Consider the following 13813-nt stretch of genomic DNA (forward strand, 5'->3'; position numbering starts at 1 on the left):
ATGGAAATTAATTGATACCACGTCTAAGAACATCTTGATAGGCAAAAAATAATAACTCTCACTTCGGAAAAATCCAAGGCTGGTTATCTTCACTTACAAAACACATAGTTAATATAAAGAAACACCAATATGATTTTAATTCAATTTAAGGATTAAGTATTTTACATTTACGTGTAAGTAACGTATGTAAGATGTAAGATAAATCGTTTCAAATTAGGCGCCCATTGTATGATGTAAAGATTTAAGCATGTCGCCGCTGGTCACACTGAGCCATGCATTTGTTGTTTATATATTCCGCCAAATTTCGTTAATTGTTGTCGCAGCATGTCCACTTGCAGTTCATCCGAAATAGCGGAGAAGAAACGCATTGCGCTGGCCAAGCTGCAGGCCAAGAAGTCCCAGCTGCTGGCCAGCGCATCCACATCCAACGGAAATTCAACAACGACTGCAACAGGTGCTCTACAACAATCCAGTAATGGAAATTCGAATCCCAAGCAACCGCAGGCCAAATCCCCATTGAATTTCTACCGATCACCGCCTGCAGCGCAGAACAAGATCAGCAGGATCGGACCCACGTCTGGTGACAACAAGAGCTCGTCGTTCCTGAACGCTCTAAAAGCAATCAAGCAGACATCCGCCCGGGAATTGTCCCGAGGAGCCGCACATCCATACCAACGGCCAAATGGAGGAAACGAAAGAAGCAGGCCCACTCTTTCACTTGGTTCGGATAAGGAGAAACCCGGGACTGTGCAACTCGGAAACTCAATTACTTGCAATCTCTACATGGTCAGCACACATCGGTTTGCCGTCCATACCACGGGGTATCATGAAAAGCTCGTGGCCGTGTTCAAGAACATGCCCACCAAATCCTACGAAAGCCAAACACGCATTTGGAGTTTTGATCTCTCGGACTACCAATCCCTAGAGACGCATGCAGCGGATCTTAAACCGTATGTGCACATGGTTGGAATTCCAAAGAAGGTGATGGATCTCTGCCGCCAGCCGCCAATAGTTCCGGAAAGAAGTGTTTTAGCCTCCATAGAACCCAAGCTGGCGGACCAGCTAATGCCCTTCCAACAGGATGGGGTTTGGTAAGATTTGAATGTTTGCTATGTACCTGCGATTGCACTTAATCTATGCCATCTTGTCTTGTAGCTTTTCCATAGCCCAAAAGGGCCGCATTATGATCTGTGATGAAATGGGTCTGGGCAAAACGTATCAGGCCTTGGCCGTAGCCGACTATTTCAAGGATGATTGGCCTTTACTTGTCTGCACCACCGCTTCTACGAGAGACAGCTGGGCGAAACACATAATGGATCTACTGCCGAGGGTGCCCATCCACTATGTCCAGGTGCTGAACAACAATCAACAATATGTGGGTGAGGCCAAGGTGCTCATAACCAGCTACAACATGATGGAGCGGCACGAGGATAAACTCATGCAGCGCAAATATGGTTTCATCATCTTCGACGAGTCGCACACGCTAAAGAACAGCAAGGCCAAGTGCACGACAACGGCCAAAAGGCTCACGGATCAAGCCAAGCGTGTGGTTTTGCTATCCGGAACACCAGCTCTCTCCCGACCATTGGAGCTGTTCTCCCAACTTCAAATGGTCGATAGCAAATTTATGAATTTCATGGAATTTAGTATGTCGCAAGGATGTATGTTAACCTTAAAACATGCTTATAAGATTTATATTCTCACAGCTACTCGTTATTGTGATGGAAAGCAGTCCACTTTTGGTTGGGATGCCAGCGGCCAATCGAATCTGGAGGAACTGAAGGTTATTCTTAATCTTAAATATATGCTGAGGCGAACGAAAATGGAGGTGCTGCCTCAACTCGCTGAAAAGAATCGGTTGGTTGCGCACATTGTTGTATACTTAAAAAATGTATTCTTACATTTCAATCATTTTTCCATCCACAGTGAGACTGTTGTCCTGGATCCCGCCCTAGTGTGGACCAATGATGAGACCAAAGATACCTTAGATGCGTTTAACAAGGAACTGAAAACCTCTAAAGGCAGGGCCATGGAGGAGATCTTACTCCGTTTCTATGCACGTACTGCGGAAGTGAAATCACGAGCCGTCTGGTACAAAAAACTAACATTGCGAATCTATCTGCATTTTAAAATATTATCCTCCATTATAGCGCCTACATAAAAACCTTAGTTAAGGAACAGAAAAAGTTCATTATCTTTGCCCACCACCGTGTCATGATGGACGCCATTAGTGACTGCCTCAGTGGGTTGAAAGTCCACTACATACGCATAGATGGACAGACGCGTAGCGATCTCAGGTCGGATTCTGTAGACACATTCCAAAAGAAGAGCAGTTGTAAGGTGGCCCTGCTTTCGCTAAAAGCCTGCAATTCAGGAATCACGCTAACTGCAGCTGAGATTATTGTGTTCGCTGAGTTGGACTGGAATCCCAGCGTAAGCTTCAATCAAATCATACTGTAGGAATCGGCCTAATATCTTCTGCTATAATCTGTAGACCCTTGCCCAGGCGGAAAGTCGTGCCCATCGCATTGGCCAGACAAAACCGGTGATTTGTCGCTATCTGATGGCTCACAATACGGCAGACGACACAATCTGGAACATGCTGAAAAATAAGCAAGAGGTGCTAAGTAAAGTGGGCATCTTTGCCGAAAATCTTCAGAAAGCAACACACACAGCAGCACCCACCTCGGTAAGATCCGCTTGAAGTACTTTGATAAATAAAATTTTCGCTAACTTTAGAATTTTATAGTCCCACAAGATTGAGGAATATTTCTCGCCCAGCAAGTCCACCTCTCTTAAACCGGAAAATAATAGCATAAAACAATACTTTACTGCTGCTCCTGTCAATGAGCACCGTGAGAAAAATAATAATGTTGAAAAGGCCAAAGAAAACAAAGCCGAGTCGGATATCGCCGCGTTCTTTAATGATGATGATGATGAGGCTTTTTTGGATTTAGATATTTAGAATTTATCAGGGAATTTAATACTAGATCTTTTAATAAGTTTATTGAAATAAATTGTATTTGAGAATGTTAAAGCACTGAATGAACTCCGTTGGCCACGTTTCTGCGCATGCTCCACGTCTAAACAAATCTTTCCAGATAGCCGGTTTTATGGGACCTGGCAACAGGCAAACAAACACTCAAGCAAACCTTTTCACTTGTATCAAATAAATAAATACACAGCAAGTTACGTTTTGTAGAATATTAGCTAAATAAAATGGATACTACGCAGGAATCTGAGCTTATGGGCGAAGAGGAGTTGGAAAATGAGAACGACATATCCTTCCCCCGTGACATCGTCAGTGTAGAGTGAGTACGGAATGTTTTGTATGTACCTTCTTAATATGAAATCTCCTGCTGCAGGCACTCCTTTGGTTACGATTGTAAGAAGCTGTTCAATTTGGTCCTTGTGGATTCAGATACGCTGGTTTTCGCCTCGGGAAACTTCCTCAATTACTTTAGCATTTCGCGCCAGGAGATTTCCTTTCAGGAAACGGTTTACGGCTGCGGAGTTGGATTTGTCACGGTAAGCTTTACCCCAAAAACCTTAGTATGATCTAATGGTCTTCTATTGCCAGAAAAACGAGCATCCGAACTACACCAACCTCTTTACGGTGGGCGAGAACGGAGCTCGCCCCACTGTTTTCATCTACGAGTACCCATCGCTTAATGTCCGTATAAAGCTTCTGAATGCAGCCCAGAATTGTTTTACGGCGGGCTCTTACAATAAGACTGGGGAATTGTTTGCCTCGCAGGCTGGCTATCCGGATTTTATAATAACTATCTGGCTCTGGGAGAAGGGCGAGGTCGTCCTGCGTGCCAAGTCCTTTCAGAGCGACATTCTGTTCGTGCACTTTTCGGAGCACAATCCCATCCTCCTCTGCTCTTCGGGTCTTAGCCACATCAAGTTCTGGAAGATGGCCAACACCTTTACCGGCCTGAAGCTGAAAGGAGATCTGGGACGCTTTGGCAAAACAGACTTCAGTGATATCTATGCCATGTACATGCTGCAGGATGAGAATGTGATTTCAGGCAGCGATTGGGGCAACATGCTGCTCTGGCAGGCGGGGCTCATAAAGTTTGAGATCTGTCGGAAAGGTCGAAAACCGTGCCACACAAAGCCAATTACGAGGATAACCATGAAGAACGGTGAGGTGACCACGGTGGGAATGGACGGTTATGTGCGCGTTTGGTACTGGGAAACGGTAGACTTGGCCGATCCCCCAGAAGACGATTTGTTTGTGGAGATCGATCCGATCTACGAGTTTAAGATTGCCGACGTGGAGCTCCGTTGCATGCAGAAAATCCATCCCTTTGATGAGTCAGATTTCACCTACTACGCACAAGATGGAAGTGGAGGTATTTGGTTTTGCGACATCAACACCTACGATGTTCCTCAAAAACCGAGAAAGCTCTTCTCCTGCATTGGTGGAAAGGTACTGACAGCCCAGATGTCGCCAGTGTCGCCCCATTTCCTTTGCATGTCGGAGAGCGGAAAGCTGTTTGTTTACCAATACGATGATCAGCGCCTGATCCTGGAGAAACAGTTCCCGTCGGAGGGAGTAGATGTGATCTGGTTGGATACGAATATCTCGGTAAAGGGAACCGAATTAGTGGCTGTATTCAAGGATGGTGTTCTGCGGCAATTGTATCTGGACCTAAGCAACCCAGAAAGACCAAAGATGACTCGCGTGAGAGCCTTCAAGGCGCACACATCCCCGATCACAGGACTCACTGTAAACCGAAACAGCTCTTTACTTCTCACAGGCAGTGCCGACAAGAGCATATTTATTTACCAATTGGGCCTGGATAAACATCAGATGGTGGACATGCATCCGATGGGATTTATCCAGTTTGCAGCTATACCGAACTGCTTCTACTGGCACGATACGGAGCCCACCGTGGTCCTGGTGGGTTGCAAGAGTGGTGATTTGTATGAGTATAATATTCGCACAGATGTCACCGATCAAGAGACTTACCTGTCCTATAACATAACTGAAAACTCGCGCATGCGTTACACAAAGTTCGCTTCCATTAAAAGCCGCATCCGACGGGACATCAATCGGGAGAACGCGAAGAAGCGCAAGGAACGCAAGCGGGAGCGTAAGATGAACGAGGTCGAGAAACTGAAGAAGGCCAATCCCGGTCTGCAGATCGACATGGAGTCAGCGCTGGCGGACTCGGAACCGGATGAAGAGGAGGAGCCACTCCACATTCCGGCTGTGCCCAACGCTATCATCTGGCTGCGTTACACCGTCAGGGATACCATATGGGTGTCCATGGCGGGCTACGATGCGGGATATATCTATGAGCTGGAGTTCAATGCGCCGGAGCCCACTCGAGCCACCATCATTGCGGAGGCGGATGACATCGAGATACACTCGTACTGCATAATGTGAGTGTATTTTTGTATATCTTCACCAAAGATTCCGACATGTACATCTATTTTCCCTTTTCCAGCGACGACTTCATCCTCTTCGGTCTCCACAATGGACGTATTCGAATCAATCGCATCAATCCGGACAATTTTACGGACCTCTCCGAGTTTCGCATCTATCCGATGCACGACGGCCTGAAAGGCACCATTCCCAAAATCGATATTAGCCACAGTGGTGAGCACTTACTCACCGTTGGCTACGATGGTAACGTGTTCCTCCACAAGTGGAACGGTCCGAAGATCGTTAGGAACAAGCTAAGGGATATACTGCCACCCCTGCCGGAGGGAGTGAGCCAGATTCCAGATATAGAGGCGGAGGCTACATCCCTGGAGCAGGATAAAATCAACGCGGAGTTGCGACGCCAACAGGAAGCAGCCGATGCACATGACCGCGATGTGCTCAATAAAATCGGAGCACTCCAGAACGTCTACTTCGATATTATCAGGATCAACGATGAGCTACCGCCGGGTCTGAGGGCCAAGGATACCGACTTGCTTCTGGACGATCGCATCACCCAGCAAATTCGAAATGAGCTGCAGGCGGAATTGGATGATGTTCGAGAGGATCTGGCCTACGACTTGGAATTTGCCCAGGTGGGACACTCGAAGCTGTACAATCACTTCCTCAAGCAGCTCGTCCAAGTCCCATTCACAGTCAATCCTTTGCGGTAAGTAAACGGATGCATATCATCCCAACAAACTCAACATTGTGCTTGCAGTGCCAATGACCCGGGTGTGTCCACATTCCGACTACAGGCCCTGGGAGAGGAGCACGCTCAGATTAAGCAGGATATCGAGGAGCGTCTGAAACGGGAGCACGACATGGGGTAAGTGGCGAATTTCAGGGTTTACCTCTTCACACTACCATCAACACAAGAAATATACATATCTTATTCTTATATAATATTATACATTCAACACAAGCAGCCTTTACACGGAGGATCGAGTAGCAGAACAGCCGGAAGTGTAAGCCATACAAGTTCCTTAAACCTTTGATCACCTGCCCACCTTAAATGAATCATTACAAGTTCCTTAAACCTTTGATCACCTGCCCACCTTAAATGAATTATTATACCACCAATGCATATTATCACAAGTCGTAGATTCCACTTTACTTTCATTAGTTATTGTCGACTGATGACTTCTCACCGCACTCATTACAGACTGCATGACATTGTGGTGCCCGAGAGATCGGACGAATCCATTGGGGAGCCCCCGCCGGAGTCGTTCTTCTTTGGCCGGGATCCGAAGAGCATCGAACCGCGCTTCAGCAAGAAGATGATGCGACTCCTAAACCGCTACCGAAAACGTCAGCTCTACGAAGTGCGCCGCATCTTCGACTGGGATAAGCTGGAGCGCCAGAAGCCGGACCCCAATCGTAACCATCCCGATGACGATGCCCAGATCGAGGATGCCAAGCGCAACCTGGGTGACTTCAAGCTAAAAATTGGATCGGACTATGAGCCGAAGTCATCGGAAACCTTGACCCAGAAGTACATAGAGGTCGTGGAGTGCCGCGAAGAGTACTTTGCTATGGTAGACGCCTTCAACCAGATGGTTCTGGAGCTGCGCGACCGCAAGGGTGATCTGGACCAGTTCATCAGTGCCAAGAGGAAACGCCTTGAGGTGATTCATAGCTATTTGCCCGAGCCGGATCGTCAGCCCTTGGAACCGATTCAGGAAACGGACATGGACTTGGAGTACCCAGAGCTTAATCTGATCGAGCACTATACGCCCGGCTGTGGTGTGGAGATTGACGACATCCTAACCCTGGAGCACACTGCAGACCAGGTGGGTCTATAGCGTTCTCTCTCGTTTTATATTCATGCATACAACTTTTGAATTCTCAGGCGATAGCCAGACTGGCTCCAATAAGGTCCACCGGCAATGTAAGCCTTTTCAGTATGCACGGCTTGGATGTGCCCGAGCTGCACGAGAATACCGCTTTTACGATGCTCCAGATCTCGAAGCTGGACAGAAGTCTGCCCAATGCGGAGCTGACCGAGGAGTTGCTAAAGCTGCCGTCTAGCAGTGATCCTGCCTACTTCGAGTTGAATGAGGATGGCCAGGCGCCCTACATGATGGAGACCCGTCATCGATGGCTTCGCCATTTACTTGTGGAACAGGATGCCATACGGACAGAAGTGGACGAGGAAGTGCGGCAGTTTGACAAGGCACTGGAAAAGTTGCAGGTACGACGCTTCCACGTCAAACTGGACGCCGAGTTCATGACCGCATTTATGAACAGCCTTAACCAGGAGCTCTACATCCTGCGCGACAGCGAGGAGATAGAGACACAGCTGCTTCTAAACGCCAAAACGGCGATGAGCACCCGAAATGACCTACAGATGGTTATCAATAGCACCAACAGGCAGTTGGATGAGCTGAGGCGAAACATCGACAAACTGGGCGAGCAGATCGTAGCCCTCCAGGTACTCTTCGCGACCACCGTCAAGGGTCACAAGTTTTTCGACTTCCTGCGACGCATCTTCAAGAAGAAGTGGCGTCCACCGAAGGTATCCAAAGGGGATGACGAGAGCTCCTCTTCCTCCTCATCATCTTCGTCATCCAGCGAGGACGAGCAGGCCGACAACAAGAGTTTGGACTCACTGGACATGACCACTATTCGACTGGACGAAGCCACCTGCCCCACCGGTTTGGATCGATCGCTATACGACCTGGCCTTCTCCATGCGCGCCGACCGTCACGAACTGGAGCGAAATGTGCGGGATCTGATACGAGATGTGGAGAACAAACGCAAGGAAATCGCCGAAATGCAAATCAAGATGAAGTTTCACGAGGAAGTGTATCAGCGCGAAAAGAATGCCCTGTTGCAGTTCCGGGTAGGTAATTCTGTTAAAGAGTGATCTCCATGCTGAAGCTCCCTTTTTTTGCAGCGTAACCGCCAGCAGGAAGTTAACAAGGTACACATCAGCGCCATCCTGCGTATGGACCAACTGCAGCATTTCTATGACGGCGACGACTACCGCGACCTGTCCAAAGCCATTCTCTTCGACGCCGACATGTTAGTGGACCTGCGGCGCCGGGCGGATCAACTAAGCGAGGAGACACAGGCGACCAAGCGCTGGCACAGAATAAACTTCATTCACTTGAGGCGCATGAACACTGACATAAAGTTCATGCGATTCGAGATTACGCGACTCGAGGAGGATATTCGCCAGGCCATGATGAAGAAATTCGGCATTATTGTCAATCTAGATGAGTTGGAGGAGGAGGTTCTGAGGCGTTACATTTTCGATCTGGAAACCGATGCCGAGGATGAGCTTAAGGCTCTCGAAAAGGAGCTTTTGGAGAAACAGGTACATTTATTTTCATGAATATATAAATTTTGTATTTTCCAACTATGGTGCTTCAGAAAGAACTATCTCGCTGCGAGGAGGAACTGGTCCTGGAGACCCAGAATAACACCGAGAAGGTTAACATAATGACCGTGCTCCGTGAAGAGAACAACATCCTTCGCACTTTGTTGGACATTCAGAACAAAAACTACGCCAAGTGGAGCAATCCGAATGTACTGAATCTGTCCTACGATATTGAGAAGCTGAGGGGCATTGAAAAATCCTTGCTGGATCAGATTGAAGTGGGTACTTGTCCTAAGCTGATTTAAAATCCTTAAAACCCTATATTCAACAGTGCCTGGAGCGGGAAATCTGCGCCCTGAGGCTGAAGTCCAAGCCGCTGCAAATCAATTACGAGTTCGAGTTGGATCCCAATGCACAGCCACAGGTTGTGACCAGTGAAATAATGCCCAATGACGATGCAATGGTGTGCCCGGCAATCCTGAATGTGGATGCCTATATGCTGCCACCCATGCCCGATGAGTTCATCATGGATCGCGTACAGACCATTGTCCAAAAGAGTTTCAATCGCTTCTTTGGGAAGAGCACCACTCCGGAGAACGTACGCAAGTTTGCACAGCGTTCCTCGCTTTATTTGTGCCAGGCCGCCTACAGTTTCCAGGTGATAGGTGAACTATATGTAATAAGTTTACTTAATCTTACCAAACATTACTTGGTAGGGTCGCTACACGGATCGCATAGCCGAATGCATAACGGAGCATCTGCAGACGATTGTGCCAAAGAAGTACTTCATCCACATCAGCGGCGAGGAACTACGCAAGCTATTCAATGAGGTGGTGGCTGTCTTCGACTACGAGCGCTCTGATGTGAACACAGAGGAGTTGATATCCGGAATTTTCGATCACGCCAAGGACTCGCTGTGTGCCCGTATTCATGGGGGCGATACCGACGTTGTGAACCGCACCCACTTCATCGTTGCTCACATGTTCAAGGAGCTGATCGAGGTGCTGCCGCTGGAGGAGTTCCAGTCGGACGAGACCCTCCGCATGATCGTTGACGTGCTGGAGCGTGAACCGATGGTGGATCCTCGAGCCATCGCCGTTGAGCAGCTAATCGAAAGCACGCTCCAGCACGCCCAGGAGAATCTGATCGATGGAATTACAGCGGTTCCCATTCGCAATCTGGGCAGCTCCATTCAAAGGGACCTGATAAAAAGGCGCCAGTATAAGCAGCCCAGTTGCGAATCGCCAATGTCGGTGCGGATCGCCACAAAAAAGGCAGGAACCAGCAGTGGCCTTCCTTTCTAGACCGCCGTAGGATCTCCCAGCGCCCCAAAATGCAAATACTTCGGTAGAAATTCAAACATGGGAACTTGACAGCGTCCGGTTTATTCAGATTTTTAAAAAGGAACACAAAACGCGTAATTTTTTTTACCCAATGAATTTTTTTTTACATTTTGGTTTGATTTTTAAAAAAAAGGTACCCGTGGCATATTTTTAAATCTGGTTTTCGATTTGTAAAAGCGTGTTTCAATTGCTGGCGACATAATAGCAGTACTTACAAATTTACTAATAAATTGTGAGTGGCACAATATTACATTTTTGTATTTTAATTATATAAGCACTCGTTAAATCAGAAAAATAAAAACTTCAAATAAGAATACTCGCAGTGCGCACTGCAGCAAATGAATTTCGGAAATATCCAGATCTGACGGGAAAACTGGACGTCATCCCTAATTTCGATTGCCTGACAACCCTGTTTCTGACTCAGTGACATTGCAGGTAAACAAAGTGCGACTTCAAATTACAAACAAGATAAGATGTCGAAGCCATCAAAATCGGGTCCCCCAAGCGAGAGAAGCGCTCCCGCTTACGATTATCGCAACTCCAGCGAAGCCATGGCCATGGTAATAATATTAATCGTTTACAAGGGAACAGTAGCCATCTAAAGTGTTTGATTTCCAGCGAGCTCCACCGCCAACGTATGAAGAAAGTCAGCAAAACGGCGGTACCGGTACTGGGGCCTATGGCCCTCCACAAGCAGGAGCTGCTCCGCCCAGCCAGAATCAGTATTACGGCATGATTAGCCATCAGCAACAGCAGATACCCTTCGGCGGGCAGCCAAACTACGGTATGCATCATGGCACTGGCTTCGGATTCGCTGGCCCAAGTACGTCGGCTGGAGCAGCTGCCGCACAGGTGCTCCACTTGGACTCACGCGCCGAGGTGAGGACAAATTCCAACGGAAAAGTGGTCATCCCGCCTCCTCCGCCGGGCTGCCTGCCCACACCGGCTCAGTGGGCGGCCATGCAGGGTCAGCCTGTGGTTCTCAAGCAAAAAAAGCGTTCCTTTTTCTAGATTATAGAAGGCACACCATTTACTCGAATATAATCATGTTGTACCCTTTGATGTTATAAAATAAACGATGCGATCCGTTTCGTTTCGTCCTCGCGTATATTTGAAAGTTCCCTAAGCAAACGAACATGTCGCCGGTGAAATGGTTAGGTTCAGTCCACCGGCTCTGATCTTACTAAACACTACTGGATGCAAACTACTCGAAGATGTTCTCAAAGTATGTACTATCGAATGTCTGGACACGCACGAAACCATCTTCTCCGCCCGAGGCGTAACTCTTGCCGTCTGGATGGAAGGCCAAACTGTTGATGGGTCCGAAATGGCCCTTGAGTCGGGCAAACTCCTCCTCGTATATCAGGTGGAAGAAGCGAGAGTCGAACTTGCCAGCCTTCGTAGACGTAGTGGTCACCTCCATGGCATCTTGACCGCCGCCCAGCACGACATGGTCCAGGATTGGGCTGATGGCCGCCGAGTTTACAGGTCGCTCCGTCTTATAGGACTTCAGGCACATAAGAGACTCGGAATCGAACAATTTTGCGGTGGTATCCTTGGAGGCGGTGACAAACATGGTGCCATCCTTGCTCAACTGCATGTCGTTGATACCAGCACTGTGGTCGGTGCCAGAATCAACCACCTTCTGACCCTTGCGGATGTCCCAGATGGCAATGTTACCATTATCGTGACCTAGAAACAACGATTTTTAGTGGTTTTTATAATAGATTATTAGGGGAATACCCACCTGTGATGATGGTCTCATCCAGAGGACCCCACAACATCGAGGTAATTTTGGACTCGGTCATTGGGATACGGAGCGTGGGCTCCTGCTCCGACAACGAGGAATCGGCGTTGCGGACATCGATGAGGAACAGCTCACAGCTCTGTCCCATCGCTTTGTCCGTTGAGTAAGCTGCCTGGTTGCCCGAGAAGCTGAAGTTGCTGGTGCGCACCGACGACTTGGTCGGAATAGAGGCGATAACGGTGCCGTACTCGACGTCCCAGATCTTGGTGGTCATATCACCGGCGCCGGTGATGAGCTTACGACTCTCCCAATCCACATCCAGACACCAAACCGCACCCTGATGACCATCGTAGGTGCCCAAACGTTCTCCGTTCAGTGAGTACCACACATTGGGCTTCTGATCCTTGGAGCAGGAGAAGAGCAGGTCGCCCTCGCGGTTGTACTTGATTTGCGTTATGGAACGCTCGTGGCCCTGCAGCATCAACGGACGCTATAAAAGAGTGAATAATACGGATTTTTAGCAACAATTTAGACCGCTTTAAGGTTATGTTTGTCCCGGAATATCACACGACTTTCACACTCTGCAAATAGTTGTAATTTTTGATTAAATCTAGAGGAACCCCTCCGGATTTATGCAAACTGTGTAATCCTTGACTAGACACGCACCATTTTGAATTATATTGTTATTTGTTGCGAGAAAACTAATATTTTTGCAACAACATCCACGCAGCACTACACGCCAAAAGAGCAGTGTGACCGTGGCTTAGTCTAAATATCACTACAATATACCAACGACATATTAAAAAATACCGTTAAACAAGTTTATTTCAAATTCAGAAATTTTTACAATCTAAGAATTAAAGTATAGCCAAAAATATGCAATATAAACCAAAAATTTGGATATAAAACATGATATACATCAAGTAAAAACCATATTTTATGCCATACATTAAGTAAATACAACGAAACAACATCTGCTTAGCTTAGGCAGCCTAGCTGAACCATCCCTTTTTGTTCATTGAATTCCACTTGGCTATGTTCACCAGAATGGAGGCAACACACTGATCCTTATCCAGTTTTTGGCCGTAGTAATCGACAAACTCGCCATCCGGGTTGACCAGGTACATGATGATGGTGTGATCCACGATATAATCGTTGTCCTCGTCCCGCGGTCCAGCGCTGAAATAAACCCTAAAGGCCTTGCACACTTTTCGGATCTGTTCGACGGTTCCGGTGAGTCCCAGCAGCTTGGGGGAAAACTCTTTAACGTATTTGGCCACCACCTCTTTGGAATCCCGTTCTGGGTCAACGGTGATGAAGATGGGCTGCACTGCTGGCGTTTGCGGGGACTTTTCTGTGTGGGTGCGAAAGTCATGGGTTCTTTTTTGTTTGGAAGAGATACTCATGCTATACTTACCAACTTCATCCACGACGGCGGCCATTTTCTCCAGCTCATCGGGACAAATATCCGGACAGTGGGTGAAGCCAAAATAAATCAGCAGCCACTTGCCCAAAAAGTCCTCCGATTTGCGAACCGCTCCCTGAGAATCCACTAATTCCCAACTGCCGCCGATGGCCGCCTTACCCAATTGTCGCTGACGCTCCTTCATTCTCGCCTCTTCCTTTTCGCTCTTCACGTACAGCATAAAGCCCACACCACCGGCTCCAAGGGCTCCAATGACGGCCAGACTTTTCCAAGAGATCGGTCCCTTGCCTTTGGTGGAATCTGCGGGAGCGGCATAGTGACGAATGGCGGGCAGTTGTGCCCAGCGACGACAGCTGCCCACTAAGCGTTGCAGAGAGCGGGACATCCTACGTTCTGGTTTCAGAAATTTGTAAGCTTTACGTAAATGTTCTGGAGAAATAAAAATCTCGCCGGTGTCCTGCTGCTTCTTCCTATTCTGCAAGTCACCGAGAAACGCCGTTTATTTAGTATAATTTTGGTATATAAAGTGGAGCGG

At 47.8% G+C, this 13813-nt stretch overlaps 5 protein-coding genes across 6 annotated transcripts; 3 read left to right on the top strand and 2 right to left on the bottom strand.

The window, feature by feature from the left end:
* Positions 1-256: 256 nt before the first annotated feature.
* Positions 257-3045, top strand: LOC6527617 (SWI/SNF-related matrix-associated actin-dependent regulator of chromatin subfamily A-like protein 1). Its single transcript, XM_002088669.4, has 7 exons — positions 257-1091; positions 1156-1646; positions 1707-1857; positions 1927-2091; positions 2151-2433; positions 2495-2689; positions 2750-3045. Exons 1-7 carry the CDS (start codon positions 325-327, stop codon positions 2963-2965), a joined length of 2268 nt encoding a protein of 755 aa, XP_002088705.1. The 5' UTR covers positions 257-324; the 3' UTR covers positions 2966-3045.
* Positions 3046-3089: 44 nt separating this feature from the next.
* LOC6527616 (cilia- and flagella-associated protein 44) lies at positions 3090-10355 on the top strand. 2 transcript variants are annotated; one of them, XM_039371775.1, is made up of 12 exons: positions 3090-3311; positions 3366-3528; positions 3581-5397; positions 5463-6107; positions 6159-6266; positions 6367-6405; positions 6603-7230; positions 7290-8282; positions 8337-8759; positions 8816-9040; positions 9094-9420; positions 9479-10355. In XM_039371775.1, the coding sequence occupies exons 1-12, from the start codon at positions 3220-3222 to the stop codon at positions 10064-10066; spliced, it is 6048 nt and encodes a 2015-aa protein (XP_039227709.1). In that variant the 5' UTR covers positions 3090-3219; the 3' UTR covers positions 10067-10355. The 2 variants fall into 2 exon arrangements, with proteins under 2 accessions (XP_039227709.1, XP_002088704.2); XM_002088668.4 differs by lacking the exon at positions 6367-6405.
* Positions 10356-10503: 148 nt separating this feature from the next.
* Positions 10504-11213, top strand: LOC26536089 (DAZ-associated protein 2). Its single transcript, XM_015199206.2, has 2 exons — positions 10504-10665; positions 10724-11213. The coding sequence occupies exons 1-2, from the start codon at positions 10579-10581 to the stop codon at positions 11114-11116; spliced, it is 480 nt and encodes a 159-aa protein (XP_015054692.1). The 5' UTR covers positions 10504-10578; the 3' UTR covers positions 11117-11213.
* On the bottom strand, positions 11194-12641 carry LOC6527615 (eukaryotic translation initiation factor 3 subunit I-like). Its single transcript, XM_002088667.3, has 3 exons — positions 12519-12641; positions 11853-12342; positions 11194-11797 (listed from the first exon to the last, which is right to left on the bottom strand). Exons 1-3 carry the CDS (start codon positions 12519-12521, stop codon positions 11310-11312), a joined length of 981 nt encoding a protein of 326 aa, XP_002088703.2. The 5' UTR covers positions 12522-12641; the 3' UTR covers positions 11194-11309.
* Positions 12642-12659: 18 nt separating this feature from the next.
* LOC6527614 (protein SCO1 homolog, mitochondrial) lies at positions 12660-13763 on the bottom strand. The gene is made up of 2 exons (XM_002088666.3): positions 13270-13763; positions 12660-13206 (listed from the first exon to the last, which is right to left on the bottom strand). Exons 1-2 carry the CDS (start codon positions 13661-13663, stop codon positions 12845-12847), a joined length of 756 nt encoding a protein of 251 aa, XP_002088702.1. The 5' UTR covers positions 13664-13763; the 3' UTR covers positions 12660-12844.
* Positions 13764-13813: the final 50 nt, after the last annotated feature.

This window comes from Drosophila yakuba, chromosome 2L, assembly GCF_016746365.2.
Source record: "Drosophila yakuba strain Tai18E2 chromosome 2L, Prin_Dyak_Tai18E2_2.1, whole genome shotgun sequence".
In the NCBI taxonomy this organism is placed as follows: domain Eukaryota; kingdom Metazoa; phylum Arthropoda; class Insecta; order Diptera; family Drosophilidae; genus Drosophila; species Drosophila yakuba.

What these genes read in the sequence shown, in the direction of transcription:
- LOC6527617 (XM_002088669.4), top strand. Translation starts at nt 325, where the DNA reads ATGTCCACTTGCAGTTCATCCGAAATAGCGGAGAAGAAACGCATTGCG. An exon ending in CAACTCGCTGAAAAGAATCG is followed by an intron (nt 1,858 to 1,926) that starts GTTGGTTGCGCA and finishes TTCCATCCACAG; the next exon opens with TGAGACTGTTGTCCTGGATC. An exon ending in ACACAGCAGCACCCACCTCG is followed by an intron (nt 2,690 to 2,749) that starts GTAAGATCCGCT and finishes AGAATTTTATAG; the next exon opens with TCCCACAAGATTGAGGAATA.
- LOC6527616 (XM_039371775.1), top strand. Translation starts at nt 3,220, where the DNA reads ATGGATACTACGCAGGAATCTGAGCTTATGGGCGAAGAGGAGTTGGAA. An exon ending in CGTGACATCGTCAGTGTAGA is followed by an intron (nt 3,312 to 3,365) that starts GTGAGTACGGAA and finishes CTCCTGCTGCAG; the next exon opens with GCACTCCTTTGGTTACGATT. An exon ending in ATGCCCTGTTGCAGTTCCGG is followed by an intron (nt 8,283 to 8,336) that starts GTAGGTAATTCT and finishes CTTTTTTTGCAG; the next exon opens with CGTAACCGCCAGCAGGAAGT.
- LOC26536089 (XM_015199206.2), top strand. Translation starts at nt 10,579, where the DNA reads ATGTCGAAGCCATCAAAATCGGGTCCCCCAAGCGAGAGAAGCGCTCCC. An exon ending in CCAGCGAAGCCATGGCCATG is followed by an intron (nt 10,666 to 10,723) that starts GTAATAATATTA and finishes TTTGATTTCCAG; the next exon opens with CGAGCTCCACCGCCAACGTA.
- LOC6527615 (XM_002088667.3), bottom strand. An exon ending in GGATGAGACCATCATCACAG is followed by an intron (nt 11,798 to 11,852) that starts GTGGGTATTCCC and finishes CGTTGTTTCTAG; the next exon opens with GTCACGATAATGGTAACATT.
- LOC6527614 (XM_002088666.3), bottom strand. Translation starts at nt 13,663, where the DNA reads ATGTCCCGCTCTCTGCAACGCTTAGTGGGCAGCTGTCGTCGCTGGGCA. An exon ending in CGCCGTCGTGGATGAAGTTG is followed by an intron (nt 13,207 to 13,269) that starts GTAAGTATAGCA and finishes GCACCCACACAG; the next exon opens with AAAAGTCCCCGCAAACGCCA.